This window comes from Sinohyriopsis cumingii, chromosome 15 (genome assembly GCF_028554795.1).
Source record: "Sinohyriopsis cumingii isolate HCF-2022 chromosome 15, ASM2855479v2, whole genome shotgun sequence".
NCBI classification, from domain to species: Eukaryota; Metazoa; Mollusca; class Bivalvia; order Unionida; family Unionidae; genus Sinohyriopsis; species Sinohyriopsis cumingii.
In genome coordinates this window covers 119,403,002-119,424,427 of record NC_142975.1, presented here as the reverse complement: position 1 = coordinate 119,424,427, position 21,426 = coordinate 119,403,002, and the positions used below count along the sequence as shown (strand labels likewise).

Below are 21,426 nucleotides of genomic sequence, written 5' to 3'. Positions count from 1 at the left end.
GCAGATTTGCTCTTGTATCCGCACAAGCCTTAGACAACTTATACTTAAAATTGGAAACATAGTTGAGAAGATTAATTTCAGTATCTTCATTAGAAAGAAGTTTATCTTTCAATAACTTCAATAGCCCACTAACATTATGTCCAAAAACCAGCTCAATGGGAATGAATCCTAAAGATTCTTTAACTGATTCCCTAACATCAAACAATAGTAAATGAATGCCTTCATCCCAATTGATGAGACCCGTATCAAAACAATATGATCGAACCACATTTTTCAAAGTCTGATGAAATCTTTCTAAAGCCCATTGGCTCTCAGGGTGATAGGCCGAAGATTTTAATTGTTGGATGCCTAAGACTTGCTTGACCATTGCAGACATGAAATTTGACCCTTGATCATATTGGACTGATTTAGGAAGGCCAAAATGAGCACATAAAAAACTTTAACAAAGTTTGTTGTTGTTGTTGTTGTTGTGGGGTTTAACGCCATTTTTCAGCACACGATAGGCTATGCATGGCGGACAGTATTAATGGTGGAGGAAGAACCTGGGAAAACCCCGAGAAGAACCACTGACCCACGAGAAGCTACTGGCATGCTTTCTCACATATCCACATTTGCCGAATCCTGGATTCGAACCCACGCAGACAGAGGTGAGATGGCAGTGATCCGTAACGGAGAGCGCTTTAGACCACTCGGCCACTCGGGGCCCCTAACAAAGTTTGTACTATTGTTTTAGATTTAATATTCTTCAAAAGAATTGCCTCTGGGAACCTTGTTGATGCACACATTATGGTCAACAAGAATTGGTTACCTGACTTGGTCTTAGGTACGGGACCAACACAATATACCATTAGTTTTCTAAATGGTTCGTCAAATGCAGGAATAGGTTGCAGATGAGCCTTAGGCATATTCTGATTGGGTTTTCCTACCATTTGACAAGTAGGACAAGATCAGCAGTATTTACAAACATCACTTGTGATTTTTGGCCATCAGAAGTGAGTCAATATCTTGTCAATAGTTCTATTAATCCCTAAATGACCAGCCAAAAGGAGTTTCATGGACTAGACTAAGAATGTCCTGTCTGTACGAATTTGGAACTACCATTTGATAGTTCACTGACCATTCGTCACCAGCAGGTACCTCGGGAGGTCTCCATTTTCTCATAGGAATTCCATTTTTAATGAAATAACAAACAGGTACTTCAGTGGCTTCAGTTTCATTACTGGCCCTTTAAAACAAACAAGAAATCTCGGGATCTTTTTCCTGTTCGATGATTAGTGATTGTTGTTTGTCACCCTGATTAGAATAAAGAGGATGAGTAGTTAAAAGATGATCACTGTGACCAATACCTTCTGATTGATCCAAACAAGGAGTGAAGGTGACCTCATCAGAAGACTGACCAATACATGTGTTAGCTAAAGGAATACTTTCTTGTTCGACATCATTTTCAAGAGCTTTCTTTGCCATAGGTTGGGTCGGGAATCCGGGCACTTTTTCACATCCGGGCATTTTCAGTGCATAGTTACGACCGCAGAGGTGAAAACGACCGACATTGTTCTAGTGACTTTAGGAACGTGTGGGTGACATTTATACAACATTTTAAAATATGCCTAAGATTTGCAATTATTGTTATAAACGCAGTGTGGATAAATGTACATAGGTTGAAAAATACGCAACTTTGAGTACTTATTAATCACGGTTTAATAGGACAAATAAAGAATAATATTTATGGAAAAATATAAATTAATGAGAACTTTAAAAAAATAATTAGGATCACAAGTAATACCGACTGAAAATTTCAGATTTTGATATAGTTTAATTAAAGAAAAATAGGTTTGAGAAAAGGGTGTTCAATTACTTCAACAAAATATTTTGTTAAAAAACAAACTTGCCAGGTGTATCTGTAAGATAGTTGCATATATCAGGTAAAGTCGCTTCAGGCCATTTTGTTGGGTTATTTACCCAAATATTTGCTGGAAATTTAAAAAGGACAATCATTAATTTCCACAATCTTTAAGTTTCTGTAAATATCGTGAATTAGCATCGCTATCCAGCGTCTCTTTGCAAACGTAAGACATTGCAAGAATGGCCAACTGATCTTATGAACCTTGCATTTATATTCATTTTATAAATGAAAAGTGTACAATACACAAACTATATAACAATCAGCCTTCAAACTGCCTTGACACTAATTGGCGTATATTGTCGTTTACACATGTACGTGACACGTACCACAGGAGTCTGACGTTTTATCAATAAAGTACGGTAAATCTCTGACAACATGAAATCACCTTATTGGTAATATATTCTCCTTTCCTATTGTTTTTTCCCCTTCTTCTCTCAATCATTTTCATCATCATCATAATAAATAGTACATCTCTCATATAAGTATCACATTTTCTTCTCCACTATTATCTTCTGTTATGAAAAAAACAGTACAAACAACAAGATAATCCTACCTGGTGGCAACCTCTAGAAAATCAATTAAAAAAAATTGGATTCTAACAGAAAGGGTGTGTGACCGTAATGGTCAAAATAAAGGTTAATTCGGTGGATTGGATTCATGACATGATCGTCCAAGAGTTATACGTACGTCACTGTATTTTGAATGTATATGTGTAGTTTTTCAGTCTACTTGCGATTCTGAAGCGATAAAAGACGCGCGAGAAAAGTCGAATCGCGCGGAGGGTTGTGGTCATGCCTGCACTCCTTGTGTTCATTTATATTACCGATAAGGTGATTTCATGTTGTCAGAGATTTCGCCGTACTTTGTTGATAAAACGTCAGACTCCTGGCACGTACACACCACTATCACCCTTATCAACCTAAAATATATTACGTCTTTTTTACAGAAGACTATGCAGCACTTCTGAACAGAAAACAGAAATAATAAACAAAATACAGGTAAACTAAAATGGTTGGCATATCGAACATAACTAACGCTACTGTACTGTTACTAAGCAATTGTTTTCACCTCCGCAATATGGCGGAAAGTTGGTCGCTATGCTTGTGACGTCATGCCGACCCAACCTTGCTCTAGCAACTGCACAAGCTGGATATAAATCAGTTAATTCTTTTTCAACAGGATCGACTTTCTGATTCAAACATGGCTTGTCAGATACAGGTTCATTAACCTCAACCTTATCTCCAGCTGGGTCGTTGCTTAGTAATAAATGAATGCTGCAATGGGTAAAGTAGACACAGTTGCGACTGTCACGGGTCTGAGACTAAGACTGATGATAAATTTACACAGTGGAGAGGAACAGTAACAAAGCCGCACTCTACAAAAAGGCAAAGTACGTGACAAAAGATTATGAGAAGCTCATGTGTTCCTTAAAATTTTAATAGGGATGGGATTGGCCGAATCACACAAGAGTGATATAGAACCCTTCGAAATGATTGATAATTAATTCTCCATAATAAAATCAGAGTTGGGTTTGTTAGACCCAACAAATGTATTGCTTTGAATACATGACCGTGTCACTGACCTCTTAGAAATAAGATCATTTGGAATATGTCTGTCTTGAATCTGATGCTTAGTTTTCAATTTGTAGCAATCAGAAATACCGTGTCCTTTGCAATAGGTGCACGTAGGAAGAGACAACGACTTTTGATCAAGCATATCAGAAGCTTGATTTCTAAAAATTGTGCCAGATTGAAATTTAAAATGGCTTGTAATAAATTTAGAAAGGACTGTATTAGGCTGAAATACATTTCTACTACAGGACTGCTGAGTGGAAGTCTTATCGTCAATTTCAAACTAAAGATTATAAAGTTAACGATGTGGACGAATACACCGAGTCAGAGACAAAACTTTGAACGTAATATGCGCCATGTCAACAACGAACGAGAAAAACACACTGAAAATTCTGTTCTGATCACTGAAACAGTTATTTGGGAAAAATATTTATATCTGTTAGCAAATATAATGGTTCAGACTATAATAATAATAATAATAATAATAATTGTTGTTGTTGTTGTAGGGTTTAACACCATTGTTCAGCACACGATAGGCTATACATGGCAGCCAGTATTAATGGTGGAGGAAGAACCCGAGAAAACCCCGGAAAGAACCACTGACACACGATAAGCTACTGGCAAGCTTTCTCACATACCCACATTGGCTGAATCCGAGACTCAAACCCACGCAGACAGAGGTGAGATGGCAGTGATCCGTAATGGAAAGCGCATTAGACCACTCGGCCACTCGGGGCCCCAATAATAATATTAATAATAAGGACTTTGTATAGCGCCTAATCTTTAGAAGCTCTTAGTACTTTATAACATTAGACAACACCTACAACATAAAAAAACCATATATAATGATATTATTACAGAAAACAACACCATGAAATTAGAAAACACAAAAACATGCTGTAAATATTTAAGGTAGGGAACATTATTAGGTCTTTAAGGTTGTTTTGCAGTCGAAATAAGTGAGTTTTAAGAACACACTTGAATGGGATCACTGTGTCTTTGTGTCTAAGTTCAGCGGGCAATTCATTCCACATTGCTGGACCCTGGTATGCAAAAGAACGTTGTCCATATGTCTTCGTTTTCGTAGTGGGAATAATGAGTATACGATTGTCAGAAGAGGAGCGTAAGTATCTTGCTGGTGTTGACACATGGGTAAGGGCGGATAAGCATCTTGGACTAGAGTCCGTCAGTGAAACGTAGTACAGAGAACAAATTTTGTGTTTGATTCTGGATCGAATGGATAGCCAGTGAAGGGTACAGAGCAGCGGGGAGGTGTGCTCTGATTGTGGTACTCTAAGTATGATCCAAGCAGCTGTGTTTTGAACTTTTTGAAGTTTCTGAAGTAGATATTGAGATGAAGCAGATATAATTGAGTTACAATAGTCCAGTCTTGAAAGTACTAATGAACATACAACTTGAAGTATTTTAGTGGCATCAGCTGAAAGATATTTGCGAATTGAGCTGATGCGTCTCAGCTCAAGATAAGATATGCAGCCTTGCATATATTCATGACATGTTTGTGCTACGTGAGAGTACTGTCCAGAGTGACACCTAGGTTTCGTACTGTGTGAATTTAATGTTGGTGTTACTAATATTTATTGTCTGAGGTAAAGGATGTGACTGAGAAAGTCTTTGTGTTGTGATCAGAATGGCCTCAGTTTTTATCATCATTCATCTGTAGCTTGTTACATGTCATCCATGATTTCTCAAAAGAAATGTACCTCTCTACACCTTGGATGGTAGCATCAACTTCAGTTGGGTGGCTATATTTGTATATTTGGGTGTCGTCAGCGTAAAATTGGCGAGACACTGGATGATGATCTATGACACTTGAGAGCGGCTACTGTGTATAGAATGAAGAGAACTGGTCCAAGAACAGACCCCTGTGGAACACCACAGCTTAGATTAACTGGGCTGGAGTGTATTCCATTTGCAGACACAGTTTTGTCCTATTGACCAAGTAGGACCTGAACCACAGTAACGCCGTATCATAAATGCCAAATACACGCTGGAGACGGTGAAGTAATATATCATGGTATATTGTGTCAAATGCTGCAGACTAATCAAGGAGGGTCAGCACTGTAATATTTCCGCTATCCAAAGCAGAGAGATAATGTCATTAACTACTTTTAGAAGAGTAATTTCAGTACTGTGGCAAGGGCGATATGCAGATTGCACATTGCTAAAAAGACTGTTTTAATTCAGATAAGATACAAGTTGGGATAGAACAACCTATTCTAAGATTTTTGATATTTATGGGAGATTAGAAACTGGGTGGTAGTTCTTTAAATCGTTATGGTCGAGTGTTGGTTTCTTCAGCAGAGGCTTTACAATGGCAGTTTTGAAAAATGATGGGTATTCCCCAGACGAAAGAGAGAGAGAGAGGTATTAATAATATCATTTATTGAAGGCAATACTGAATCTAAGCACTCAAGCAGCAGTGATGTTGGAATTGGATCAAGTTCACATGACTTTGGTGCACTCTTCATCATGATTGTACGTACTAAATTCATAGAGACAGGTTCAAATGCTTCTAATGTTTGCTGCTGAAATTCTGTATCCCAACTGTATGGTGACGACCAGTCAAATGAAATTGTGTTGTCAAGCTTATCTCTAATGGTTTGTACTTTGTCATGGAAAAAAATTGCAAACAGGTCTGGAAGGTCAACTAGAGAGAAGGTAGTTGGAAGTGGTGTACATTTGTTCCTTGACATTAGCTTGTTAGTATCTCAAAGAGCTCTTTGCAGCTGAAATTTTCCATGATCTTAGTACTGTAGTGGGCTGATTTTGCTGTATGGACTATGTTTGTGACGTTCTTCTTAGAGGCTTCATAGATTTGCTTATGAATAGTGAGTCTGGTGGAAAGCCAAAGCCTCTCAGCCTTACAGCGGTCTCTTTTAGCAGTGGGAAGCTGGTCTCTAACAGTGCTATACCATGAAGAACACTTTTGAATTGATACTCTACACTTGATAGCTGGGGCATGTTTGTTAAGCAATGAACACAGGCAGTTATCGAGTTGTTCTGCTGTAGGAGGTAGGCAAGTTGTTAGGTTTGCTTGGATGTCCTGCATTAGTTTGGTTCGATTTATCATACGGAGGTTTCTCTTAGTAGCAAATAAAGGTGGAGGGTTTGGTACTGATATGTCAAAATGGCATATAATGCAGAGGTGATATGATGCAAGTTCATGGGATACCAGAGAGGAACATCGAATATTATCATCAGGCCTATGAAGAATCCAGTCTAAAATGTGACCATGTTTATGGGTGGGTTGGTTAACTGACTTTTTGAGGTTGAAAATATTAATGTAATCTAGGAGTTTTTATGTGTTTGGGTTTCCGGGACAGTCAGAGTGAAAGTCAAAATCTCCAAGAATAATCAGGTAGCCACCTATTGAATTTCCATACTCCAGGAGATTCGGAAACTACTCCAAGAAAGAGATTAGTCAGCTTGTTTTTTCTACTTGGAGGAGGGCAGTATAGACAGAAGAAATGGACTGACCTTTGTTCCAATGTAAGTGTGGTTTGGACTAGTTCAAACGATGTGTGGTAGAAATTGAAAGTTGTGGTGTGGTTAAGATGTTTGACATGGAGTTCTTTGTGATGACAGCAATTCCACCTTCGTGAGAGTGGCGGGGTTACTAGCTGATGGAGTAACCGGTGGGTGTTAGATCCGCGCACTAGAGTTCAATTAATATTGGCCTGTAATTCCCTGGATCCTCCTTTTCTCCTTTCTTAAAGATAGGTGTAACCTTTGCATATTTCAATTTTGCTGGAAGATGACCACTCATTATGCATTTATGATATGAAATAATGACTTTGTTATTAATGGTGCAGCAATTTTAAGAATTTGTGGACCAATACCATCCAATCCAGAGGATTTATTAATATTCACCTTAATTAACATATCAAAAATATCAGCTTCACTAACATTAGCTACTGAAAAATAATTATCATCAGGAATTTCTGGTACTGAATACTGTTACTGGAGATGCTTAGGAAGAAATTGTCGAACATTTCAACATTGTCTTGTACAGATGTTGCTATGTCATCATTTTGCACAGGGAAAATAATTGTTCTTGTGTGGGTTCAGCTCTTTAGATGCTTCCAACATGTCTTGGTACTCTTACTTTCATCAATAGCCTGTTTATAGTAGTTTGTTTTTGCCTTATTTATCTTATCTAATCCATTTGGACAAGCTTTACATTTGTATTTCCTTGTCATTATTTCTCGCAATCCATCATAATCCATTTGGACTAGCTGCACTTAATTGCCATTATTTTTCAGAAGATTCAGACATTTACTGTAACTACACATTTTATTAAATATTTCACATTAAAATTATTTTTCTCCAGTATGCATCCTCACATGCCGATTCAAATGTCCACTGGCATTAAACCTTTTATCACATACTTCATATTTAAATGGTTTTTCACCAGTATGTATCCGGATGTGCCTATTCAAACCTCCAACTTCACTAAATCTTCTTTTGCATACTTCACACTTAAATGGTTTTTCTCCAGTATGTATCCTTACATGCTTATTCAAATCTCCACTTTCACTAAACCTTCTTTGGCACACTTCACACATAAATGGTTTTTCTCCAGTATGTATCCTCATGTGCCGATTCAAATGTCCACTGGCACTAAACCTTTTATCGCATACTTCACATTTAAATGGTTTTTCTCCAGTATGTATCCTCATGTGCCGATTCAAACCTCCACTTTCACTAAACTGTCTTTTGCATACTTCACATTTAAATGGTTTTTCTCCAGTATGTATCCTCATGTGCTTATTCAAATCTCCACTCCTACCAAAGCTTTTATTACACACTTCACATTTAAATGTTTTTTTCCCAGTATGTATCCTCATGTGCTGATTCAAATCTCCACTGTTACTAAACTTTCTTTTGCATACTTCACACTTAAATGGTTTTTCTCCAGTATGTATCCTCATGTGCCTATTCAAATCTCCACTCCTACCAAACCTTTTATTACACACTTCACATTTAAATGTTTTTTCCCCGGTATGTATCATCATGTGCCTATTCAAATCTCCGCTGTCATTAAACCTTCTTTTGCATACGTCACACTTAAATGGTTTTTCTCTAGTATGTATCCTCGTGTGCCTCCGAAGGTGTTGACCCCAACTAAACAGTTTATTACATACTTCACACTTAAATGGTTTTTCTCCAGAATGTATCCACATGTGGTGTTTCAAACTGCCACTATCACTAAACCTAGTATTGCATACTTCACACTTAAATGGTTTTTCTCCAGTATGCATCCTCATGTGCCGAATCAAATTTCCACTCGCAATAAACCTTTTATTACACACTTCACATTTAAATGGTTTTTCTCCAGTATGTATCCTCATGTGCATATTCAAATGTCCACTCGTACTAAACCTGTTATTACACACTTCACATTTAAATGGTTTTTCACCAGTATGTATCCTCTTGTGGATCATGAGATGTTCACCCCGACTACACATTTTATTACATACTTCACACTTAAATGTTTTTTTTCCAGTTTGTATCTTCATGTGTTCAATTTGGGTTCCACTGTTATAACATCTTTTATCAGATATTTCACACTTAAATGCCTTTTCTCCTATATGTTCCATTATATGCTAATTCAGATTTCCTCTGTTGACAAGGGCTAAACAGGACATCGAGTACTTCACATTTACATGGTTTCTCTCAAGGATTCGTATTTCTGTTTACATTTAGTTCCGGCGAAACATTTCGTCCATATTTAAAAACGCGCATAATAGGGGTAATCCGAGGTCATTTTTGACGCGAGATGGACAACTACGTTATTGATGTGAACTACTAGATGCGTAGGTACAATATGGGGAGCAGTGAATCGGGCTTCTTGCAACAAGTTTAATTATTCAAAAAGCATATAATTTTAGTTCATGTTACCGAAACGTGATTTTGTTATAACTAAATGGACATAGAAAACAAATAATTTTATTATATGTTCTCTACATTTGTTTCTCAGTACTGAACTTTCCACTGTGTGACAATCAATACAAATCATATGTTAATCTAACATACCTTCAAAGATGACTTCAAGGTGAAGTTCTCGTCGAAGGTTGACCTGCTCTTTTTTGAGATGCTGGACTGTCAACATAGCAGCATGTAAAAAGAACACAGATTTCACTTCCGGATCATCACCAAGGCCTTATTACTCACTGTGCACTGTCGCTAAAATACATACAGACAACAACACCCTGAGCTTATATTCTCAAGAATAAACAATTACCTTTAAATGCCATCCAAAAAAGCATAAATAAAACTTTTCTATCACCACCAAAATGAGAGAGGGAAAAATGTTCTAAAAGTAGACTAGAACTACATTCGTGGGTACTGAACTGGAAGTATTAATTGTGACCCGATTCCTGACAGGGTTAGATAATTTTACCTCCATGGACAAAACTTCCATCCGTGATCAAATCAATGTCTCTTAAATACTGCTGCAAAATTTTAAGGAATTTCATCCATGAATAGGACAGTTACAGGCTTTTAGCTGACACCACTGTAACACAATCACAAGCCAATTCCAAATGGCCGAATTTCAAAAATGCACAAAACTTGAAGTTTAATTGTGATTTCGCTAATCAAATAAACACTTCAAATAAACTGCAATTAGTTTTTAGTCTTACACCAATCTGGAAATTACTAGAAATTAAACTTGACTGTTTAACTTTCTTAGACAATTCAATTTTAAAAAATGATACATATTTTGATATGAAAATTTAAATTTAATTTAATTTTAATGAAAATTTAAAACCTGAAGTTGACAAATTTTGTTTTATGGCAAAGTCTCTCCATTCCTTTGTCATAAACATCAATGGTGTTCCTTATCAGGTGTGAAGCAATTAAACCAGAGCTTGTCAATGAAAGGTAACACCTGAAATCTGGTAGCATATAAATACGCAAGCTAAGTCTAACCAAGTACATGACATCATTTCCACCCATGAAGGGGAGGAGTCTTCAGATATTTGGCTTCCAGTAGTATAGAAGAGTTGGTGAAGTTCTCTGAAACCAAGCTAGCGTGCCTTCTCCTAGTTATATAAGCCAGAGAGAGAGAGAGAGAGAGAGAGAGAGAGAGAGAGAGAGAGAGAGAGAGAGAGAGAGAGGATAATTCGTGTATTTTACATGCAGTTATCGTAACTGAAACCATGAAAGGGTACAAGAAGAGGAATACAACTTTTTTTAAAACCTGGATATATTCCACATAACAAAGGAATCAGATATCTGACTGATGATACTCAACCAAGTTCCAGTGCTGCACCTGTTCCAGAGACCAGAAGAATTGATGCAGACAAGTTCTCTCTCATAGCATTGACAAAACCGACAAATAGGGGTCTCAAGTCAGTCCAAGGACCAGACTGTAATGGCACACCTGGGTCTGCAAAAATTCTACGACCATCATCCAAAGCAAAACTGGACCTGAAAAAGACAAATTTGAATGAGCACGATGGGATACATATGATCTGTATGAAACAAAAATGTTGAAATGTGGAATGATATCATTCATCGGTATGGTAATCAAGTCAACATATGTGGCAGACCAGAGTTCCAAATTGCTAATGAAATAAAATGGGGACTTGCTTGGAAGCATACTATGATGTGTAAAAACTGCAGCTTTAAGTCACCAGAGTAAAGTTTGTATGAGGAGATAAAAACAAATAAACCTGGCCCAAATCCTGCTGCTGTAAATATGATGTTTCAAGCTGGACTACACGATACACCAATGGGCAACACCAGGGCTAGATACTTGCTTGCAGCCACTGACATTCCGCCACCTAGCAGAACATCTATGCAAAAGGCCTCCAGCCTTCTAGGCAAAGCAACTGTGGAGCTCAATGAAATGGACATGACAGACAAGCTGAAACTAGTCAGTCAAGTTAATGTTATGCGTGGTGCTCAGCATCCTGAGCAAATAAATGTTGCTTTTGATGCAAAATACAATACCATTAGCTTTGGACATGAACATAAACCTGGTCAAAGTTCGTCACAAGCTGTTGGAATTGCATGCGAAACTGTTACAGAGAAGCAATACATTGTGGGGACTACAGTAAAAAAAACAAGCTGTGTTGGACTAGAGCATGGCTGAAGGGGAAAGGTTTTGATGTGCAATGTCGAGGAGGCCATGTTGACTGCACAGCAAATCTGTCACCATTTGCACCACATTCAGAGTATGAAAATGGGCAAGAGAAATGGGAAACAAGTTTGTGCTGCATGAGATTCTCATTAGACATGCAGCAACAGATGGAGATGCACAGGCTGCTACTGGCTTCCAAAATGTTTACACTATTCTGCATCCAATGTGGAAAGTAGAAAGACTGTCGGATCCCATCCATTTGGGTCGTTTACAGTTCAAACGGTGTAATTCTGCAATATTTAGTGAAAACATGTTTCCAGGAATAAGACCAAGAGAAGGAAAAAGGCTCAAACAGAAAATTGTCAGGCAAGACATTAAAGCACGTTGCGGTTTAATCTTCAAGCAAATGATGGAGGACAATAGTGGTGATGTTACAAAAATTAAATGTCAACTTCCCCAAGTACTGGATGCCACTCTGCACTGTTATTCAGGGGACTGCTCAAAATGTCGGCATTATTCAAAGGTCTGTGGGGAAGGACGTACTAACAGCTGGTGGATGCGATCAGCATACCTGGGCCCTCATCAAGTGACTCATCTCAACATGACAGAAAATGATAAGAATATCCTGCTAGAAGTTCTGAAAATGAAACTCTCCTGTGATGTTGTAGAAAGACTGTGACTGAACACAAACACACAGAAATGTGAGGCAGTGAACAGATCAGTCAGTGTTTCATTACCTAAAAATGTGAACTATTCCAGAAACTTTGAGACAAGAGTGCATTCAACAATACATAGACTCAATAACAGCCTGGAATCATCACTGAAAATAAAAGTGACACACTTGGGAGGTAAACTTTCAACAAGGACTCTGATATCACTGGAGACAATGGATAAAGACTGCACTTACCATTAATTGTATCAAAAGCATCCACAAACCAGGAAACGTATTCTAGCAAGACGAGAAAATATGATACAGGCCAATCTGAGGTACAGGACACAGCAAGGCAATAGGAAGTCTGACTACTGCAAAGGACTGCTAGACACCAAGGGTGATCACTCCTATGCAAAGGTTTACCAGGAGCCAATGGACACTGCAGAAAGAAAACCAGGAGCCAATGGACACTGCAGACAGAAAAAGTTATCTTAATTCCATGTGCATAATGAAAGTGCTCAAAGACACCATGAAGAACACATTGTACAGAAAGGAAAACTGTAGTGGGGAAATCCGTAGGTAACACAACGCATGCTATGTGCAGTTGTGTTACTTACTACCACCTGATGAGACCTATGGAGACGTCGAAACAGTTTTCTCTGAATATGAAGACACAAATAAAGAAATTAAAAAGCAAACTAAATAAAGATTAAAACATTCAAAATTAAAATAACATGGCATGACAAGAAATGACTTACTAGACTAGCTGAATGAACGAATGAATGAATGAATAAATGAATGAATGAAATGAAGGAAGAAAGGAAGGAAGGAAAGACATGAAGGAAGGAAGGAAGGAAGGGAGGAAGGGAGGGAGGGAGGAATGTATTTAAGAAGGTAATATCATACCAGCATGGTCTACTATAATAAAGACCACACTCTTTCCTTTCTCCATGTTACTCAACACATCCATCCATCCATCCATCCTTCCATGCCAGACATAAATTGATATGGATGTGGGTGGTGTAAAGGACATATCATGATACCTGAATTTATTCCATATTACAATTTCAACTTTAACATGCAGTCTGGATAGTCACCATGGCCAATGCAATGACCATAACTTTTGCAATACTGCCTGTTATTGTTAACGGAATGACGCTCTAGAATCAGACGATCCTCATACACACAAACTATTATGGCATAAATGGGATGCATCTAGTTCCTTTGGTATAGCCAGACTTCTCAACGTCACCATCAGTGCCAGTCTGTGAACATGTGTTTTCTTCCATGTGTTTGTCACATGATCCTTATATGACAATAGGCCATATAATCCATTGGCTGTTACATTTCCTGTCCATATTTTACAAACACTATTATGTGCTATTACAGAATGTAATGAGATTTTCGCTGACAGGCTTTGAAAAAATCCTCCATTGCAACTTCTGTATGGGGTAGGAATACATTGAAGCTAAGAATAATGAGTGTCATCTCCAATAGATACCATTTCTGTGAATTTATAGGGAAAAATTTATTGTTAAATTTTAAAAATTTTAAAATTAATTATAAAAAATATTAATTAATTTTATTTAATTTTAATTATATTTTCTGATTGCTACAGTCAATATACACATGGTGTGAAAATCTCATGTGTCTATCATTACTAATATTTTCTTTTATAGCGATTTAAAGTTGAATCAATGCTGCCCTGACAAGACATAGAACACAATTAATTTTACTATATGTTCTCTACATTTGTTTCTCAGTACTGACCTTTTCACTGTGTGACAATCAATACAACTCATATGTTAATCTAAAATACCTTCAAAGATGACTTCACGGTGAAGTTCTCGTCAAAGTTTGACCTGCTCTTTTTTGAGATGCTGGACTCTCAACGTAGAATAGCAGTATGTAAACAGAACACAGATTTCACTTCCGGGTCATCACCAAGGCCTTATTACTCACTGTGCACTGTCGCCGAAATACACACAGACAACAACACCCTGAGCTCATATTCTCAAGAATAAACAATTACCTTTAAATCCCTACCAAAAAAGCATAAATAAAACTCTTCTATCACCACCAAAATGAGAGGGAAAAATGTTTTAAAAATAGACTAGAACTACATGAGCGGGTAATGAACTGGAAGTATTAATTGTGACCCGATTCCATATACGCAGGGGTAAATCCGATCGTGTAGTGGCTTATTCCGACCTCTGATATGTGTAACTCAGACAACCATGGGGAAATACCAACCACAATGTGGGTGACTCGGGTTTCTCGAACACGTGTGATATGCATTACATCTCGCAAGAATAAAAACGTAGGATCCGAAAATCATGTTTCTACAAAGATAATTCAGGACAGGTTTCGTAGTGTGATAAAGACAATTTAAACTGATTTGTGTTTGATGTACTCTCCTAAAGTCAAGAAGAACAACATTGTCAGGTCTTCCTAAATGTGTGTATGTATGTACAGCAGTATGAACGAGAGAGAGAGAGAGAGAGAGAGAGAGAGAGAGAGAGAGAGAGAGAGATTAATTAGATAATTAGATCTGCGACTACAGACAACAGATATTAATTTTTGCAGCACTGTTCCTCCAGGATATTGATCTAGAAATATTTGAGACGTGTATTACCATCACCTTAAATTAATAGGAATAAAATTAAAACAATCTTCAACCATTTACTGGTACTGAAAAATTACTAATTTAATTCTTTCATGGTCCCCTCTTATTTACCAATCCTCTCCACCATTTCAGAGTGTTTCTATCCTTCTCCTCCTTTCCTGCTGTTTTTAAAAATTATCACCCATGGAAAGAGGCTGTGTTTGCATTGAAACCACCACATGTTCTCAAAACTTCATTCGGACATGAAAAATACATATATAAATTTGAGGATGGGGAGAAACAAATTTTATTCTATGAATTTTCATTGACTTGTCATATCAAATGAATGATATTCTTGTGTGTTGCTTTATTATACCTATCCAAAAACATGAACCTTTTTGACCATACTCATGTATGTGTTTTTTTTTTAAAAAAAATGAATTTTATGTTGGGAAGGTGTATGCAACATTAAGTTTGTGCTATAAAAACTTTCATGTACCCCTTTAGTAATGTTGAATCCAAGCTGGAATAACGCAACAATTAGCAATCCCGAGTTGTTTCGCTCTTTCTCGAGAAATTGAAAGGCGTGCGAACCGATATAAAGGTGGCAGGGTCCAGTTTCGTAAATTGGCCTCTGGCACATTTATTAACTTAAGGCTATGGTCTAACTTTTTCAGCTATTATTGTTTAATATTTAAATATATGGATAATTTTTGTGAACTAGGTTATTCGGGCTTGTGTTTTTCTTGAAATTGATGTCAGGCATGTACACCTTCCGTAGTTACTCTGCAGTATGTTGATAGTGAAATACCAATATTCGGCTAGGAAGAAGAGCTAGCCTCCTATATCAGTAAACACATGGGATTGGGGCAAGTAGAATATTTAACAAACGGCTTGGATGACAACTATTTTCAATTGCATCAGCCTGTTTAGTATATACTGTTTTGCAGAATTGTCATATAGGAAAAGGGCTTGTGTTTGCACTGCGAGCATCACATGGTGTCAAAAATGACCTTCGGACATGAAAATTGCAGGTGGAAATTTGGGGTTTGGGTGCATAAACTTCTGCTGTGAACTGCCATTGATTTTTCTGGTCAAGTGGATAATATTCTTTTGGTTTGTTTTAATATAGTTGTCTAACAAAATGGACCTTTTTGATTTTTTTATACTAGGTTGCTGATTGCGGCATTAAAATTGTACATAAAAACTGGCCCCTGCCCCCTAAATAGACCGAGCGGCTAGTTTTGGATCAGTTTCGTTTGAGTGTTGACAATAAAGGATGTAGATATGGATATATATATTTTCTTTTTGCAAAAACAAAGTCAATAATAAGACAGAAAATAAATTCGTGAAAAGGGTTTTTGTCAATCATGTATTTGATCTGCTGGATGGAATGGGAGCTTATTATCAGGATTATTATTCAGGTAAACAAGAAGGCGTGCATATATTTATCTGGGTCAGGGTTTTGGAGATTCCTTAGTGAATATTGTAGGCTTTTGTGTTGTAAATAAACAAAGCTGATTAGATCATTCTAGAAGGCTATTTTCCATTAAGTAATGCTTGTTTTTAGAAAATCCTAATTGTGATATGAGGTCAAACAGAGAACTACATTATCTTGTGAGTGTAAGGATTTCACCAGTCGTTTTTCAACATCCAGTTCTTTAAGTTATATTATGTTGTGACAAGTTTGACTGAATTTTATTTTCTTTAAATTATTGAATTGAAGTGTTTATTTTCTCTGGAAATATAAAAGTGCTATGACAAACTTCTTGGATAAAGACAGTCAACGGAATCTATGCTGATTTCAGACCTGGAATACTATTTTTGTGAGTCAACAAGAGACTGTTGATACACCAGCACTTCGCAGGCTATAACAGACACTCGTAGCTTTCAATTTTAGATCTCTTGTGGACTTGAACTGAGCCTTATTCAGGACTTTTTATTACTAGGATTTGTGTCTTTAATTCTTGGGTTTGTTTTGGATTTAACACAATACAGTAAGTTCTTTTTCACATTTTATTTTTCACTTTGTGCTCTGGGGAAATAAATTATTTGTTGACATTGCCGGGGTGGGAGTGGGAGACAAGCGCTCCACTCCAGCAGATATGCCCCATACGGCTTGCGTCTCTGATCGCCTCTGTTAACTAAAATTCAGCTTCTGGCCTTCGCGAGTGTCTTAGCTTCGAAGCCCGGCGGACCATGTTTTCCACTAACAGGCGAAGGGGTGAAGGCGGGCCACTGGCGCCTTAAAACCATGCGCTTCGGGTAGATGGGACTCGTAAACCCTGTATAAGAGCTCATCTAGGAGAAGGAAAACTCCGATTCCAAACCTCTGCTGCCTTGCGGCTATACCCACTCATGGGAAAGGCTAAGAGAGTAAACTCCGACAGAAAATCCGGAAGCGGAGTCCCTAAGGCGGAGTGACATTGACTTCAGCGTCATTCAGGCAACTCCTGGGACGACGTTGGTGCCAAACTGTATTGGCATTCGTGGTTCCCTTGGGTCTACGAGGTGCTGCCCGCCATGGCCTGCTTACTTCACTGGTTGCGTGGAGCCTATCGAACCATCTCAACAAGTGGGCCACAAACTCCGCATCAGGGAAGACTCAAAGAAGAAATAAGAAGACTCCAGCTCTTCGTTCTGCAACCTGGAACATCAAGACCATGTGTCCTGGATTGACCGCTGACCCACAGCAGATCTATGATGCACGGAAGTCTGCAGTCATTGACAGAGAAGAACTCGCACGACTGAACATCGCCATTGCCTGCCTCCAGGAGACTCGACTGGCTGATAGCGGCACCATCAGGGAAGCCAATTACACGTTCTTTTGGCAAGGAAAGCTCTCGGATGAACCTAGGCAGCACAGAATAGGCTTTGCCGTAAAGAACACGCTAATCACCTTCATTGAACCTCTGTTATCAGGTACTGAGAGAATCCTTGCTCTTCGGCTGTCAACATCCTTAGGCCCGGTCAAGATCTTCAGCGTGTACGCAACAACCCTCTGCTCTACCCACGAGGAGATAGACAAGTTCTATGAGGCTCTGGATCTGGCAATATCCAGTATCCCAAACAATGAAGGCCTCTACTTACTAGGAGACTTCAGTGCTAGAATGGGAGTTGACCATGAGGACTAGTCCACCTGTCTCGGCTTTTACGGAAGGGGCAAGATCAACAAGAATGGTCAGCGACTGCTGGATGTGCACTGATTTCACAGCCTTTGTATGACCAACACTTTACTCAAATGCAAGGAGATCCACCAAGTGTCATGGAGACACCCACGTTCACGCCACTGGCACCAGCTAGACATCGTCATCACCAGGCGTGCGGAACTGGCCAGTGTCCACCTCACTCACAGCTACCACAGTGCCGACTGAGACACGGACCATTCCCTTGTTGTCAGCAAGGTGCGAATAATACGCAAGAAGCTGCACCATGCCAAGAAGAAGGGTCGCCCACGCAACAACACCTGCTATGCAATCAACCCAGAGAAAATACAGCAGTTCATCAGCAAACTTCAGGCAGCTCTCACCAAAGTGACACCTGATGACACCATCAACTCTAAGTGGTCCTACCTTTGTGACTCTTTGTACAATTCAGCCATCACTGCTTACAAGAAGAGGGTGCGAAACAAATATCGACTGGCATGAGTCCAAATGGGAGGAGATGGAGCCCGTGACTGAGGCAAAGAGGAAAGCCCTCCTGGCATACAAGGCTGCACCTAGTTCCAGAACACTACAGCCATCAGGATTGCCAGGAACAACGCCCAGAAGACCGCCGCCGCTGTGCCAACACATACTGGCTGAACCTTTTCACCAGTAATACAGACAGCAGCCGACACCGGGGATGCAAGACGAATGAATGAGAATATTAAGAAGGCGACAGTCCCCCCACTTCCAAGACCGCCCCCTCAAGTCCAAGACGGGCGAAGTCATCACAGACCAGGGGAAGCAACTTCAGCGACGGGTTGAGCACTCTAGCTGTATGCAACCCAAAACATCGTCATTGACACCGCCCTGGACACCATCCCAGTCCTGCCTGTCATGGAGGAACTAGACACACCGCCAACCCTGGAAGAGCTCGGAAAAGCCATCGATTGCCTTGCCTTTGAGAAGGCTTCTGGAAGCGACGACATTCTGCCTGAAGTCTTCAAGAGCGGGAAACCAGCACTGATCCAGCCCCTACACATACTCCTCTGCCTCTGCTGGGAAAAGAGATATATCCCACAGGACATGGGTGACTCTAACATCGTCACTTTGTACAAGAACAAAGGAGACCGTAGCGACTGCAACAACTACCGGGAAATCTCGCTCCTCAGCATCATCGGAAAGGCTTTCGCCCGTGTTGCCTTGGCGCGCTTTCATATCACTGGACAACAAATTTTTACAAAAGTCATGTTACTGAAATAAAATTAGTCAATTCTTATCAATTTTTATGTGCTGAACACGAATATGACAGTCAAATTGCAAAATTGGCTCTAGTTTTTTTGTAATCTGCAAGAAATTAATGTTTACATAACGAAATGCATTCCAGTAGTAAAAGGTCAACTGTAATAGCCTACCTATAAAAAATCAAGTCATTGACTACATCTTAGATTTCTTCGCCTGTCTCTTGTACAGCTGTTCGGGAGCATCTCTGAGGAGTGTCCAGCAGTAGTCAGCCAGCATTGTAGTGGACCATTTTCCCTGGTATCTTTGTTCCATTGTTGCGATATCTTGATGAAAACGTTCGCCGTGTTCATCACTAACAATACCACAGTTGCTAGGAAAGAAATCCAAATGGGAATGAAGGAAGTGAATCTTTAAAGACATATTGCAGCCAAGTTTCTTATACTTCATCAACATGTCTTCTACTAGTTCCTTATAGTTTTCTGCCCTAACATTTCCGAGGAAGTTTGTAGAAACTAGGCGAAAAGCATTCCATGCTTGTTTCGCGTCACCTTCCAGCAAGTTGTTGAACCGGTCATCTTTGAAAAGCTCTCGAATCTGAGGACCCACAAAAACTCCCTCTTTAATCTTTGCTTCGCTGAGTCGAGGGAATTTTTCATGCAGGTATCGGAATGCTGGCAAAGTCCGGTCAATGGCTTTCACGAAGTTCTTCATCAAACCTAGTTTGATGTGAAGGGGTGGTAGCAAGATTTTCTGAGCCTCAACCAGAGCTGGGTGTTGGATATTCTTCTCTCCAATGGCTACATTCTGCCTGTGAGTCCATTCCTTCCTCATGTAGTGCATTTCCCTTGCTCGGCTATCCCACTCGCATAACAAACACATGTATTTTGTATATCCTTGCTGCAGTCCCATTAAAAGGGCAACTACCTTCAAATCACCACAGAGGTGCCAGCTGTACTTGTTATACTCAATGGAATTCAGTAGCTGCCTTAAGTTATCGTATGTCTCTTTCATGTGGACAGCATACGCTACTGGAATAGATGGAAGAATGTTTCCATTGTGCAAAAGCACAGCCTTGAGACTCAGTTTCGAAGAGTCCACAAATAGTCTCCATTCTTGTGGGTCATGAGTGATTTTTAAAGCATTCATGAGGCCCTCAATATCGGAACAGAATATCAGATTACTTTCCTTTCTGAAGAAAGGCTCCAATTGCTGGTGGCGCTTTCGATATGCAGTAATTGTGACATCTTCTTCTAGAAGATTCCATTGTTGGAGTCTTGATCCTAGCAATTCTGCCTTGTTCTTTGATAAGTCCAAATCACGAATCAGGTCATTTAGTTCTTCCTGTGTTATTCTGTGTGGGGTTGATGATGCACCACAGTGAAAATCTGGATCACTGCATGCTGATGGACCAGGAGAAGAACAGGTCGACTCACCTTTGTCTTCGTCAGATGAATCAAGAGAATATTCTGCTGGAGGTTCTGGAATAGGAAGTCCCTCACCATGTGGAACTGGTCTCAATGCAGACGGAATGTTTGGGTAGACTATTCTCGACTTCTTTCACTTCGTTATTCCGCCGGAAAGAGGAGGAACCAAGCAGAAGTAACAGTCATTTAGGTGGTTGCTTGGCTCTCTCCATACCATTGGGACTGCAAACGGCATTGATGACCTTTTGCAATTCAACCACTGTGAAAGCTGTGTTGTACATGTAGCACAGCATATATGCGGAGCCCAAGGCTTGTCTTGGTCACCAACCTTGCATCCGAAGTAAAGATGATATGCCTTCTTCACTTGAGAATTGATACTTTTCTTCTGGTTGGCAAATGTCACTTCCCCACAAATATAGCAAAAATTGTCCGCGGTATTAACACACTTTCGAGGCATTACTGTTCTTTATTGTACATAAATGGATAAAATAATAAGTTTTATGTAACAGTAGCTTGAACTGTCTCGCACAACGTCTAAAATATTTTAAATGCTGAACCTATCTGATTGGGCTTTATATAGTACACTGCTTACGTCAGCTTCAGCAGCCGCCTGGCATTAGTATAATAGGCCTACACATGTATAGTACACTGCTGACGTCAACTTACTTCAGCAGCCGCATGGCATTAGTATTGCATTGCATCAGAAAATGATGCAATCAACTGTGGATGATGTGAGCATGATGGTATTATGCAATGTTACATCATTATTCCGG

At 39.2% G+C, this 21,426-nt stretch overlaps 1 protein-coding gene across 1 annotated transcript; it reads right to left on the bottom strand.

Annotated features, from left to right (window-relative positions):
• Positions 1–5,860: 5,860 nt before the first annotated feature.
• LOC149782589 (uncharacterized) lies at positions 5,861–9,274 on the bottom strand. The gene has a single exon (XM_089934066.1). The coding sequence runs from the start codon at positions 9,093–9,095 to the stop codon at positions 7,812–7,814; it is 1,284 nt and encodes a 427-aa protein (XP_089790192.1). The 5' UTR covers positions 9,096–9,274; the 3' UTR covers positions 5,861–7,811.
• Between the last annotated feature and the right edge of the window lie 12,152 nt (positions 9,275–21,426).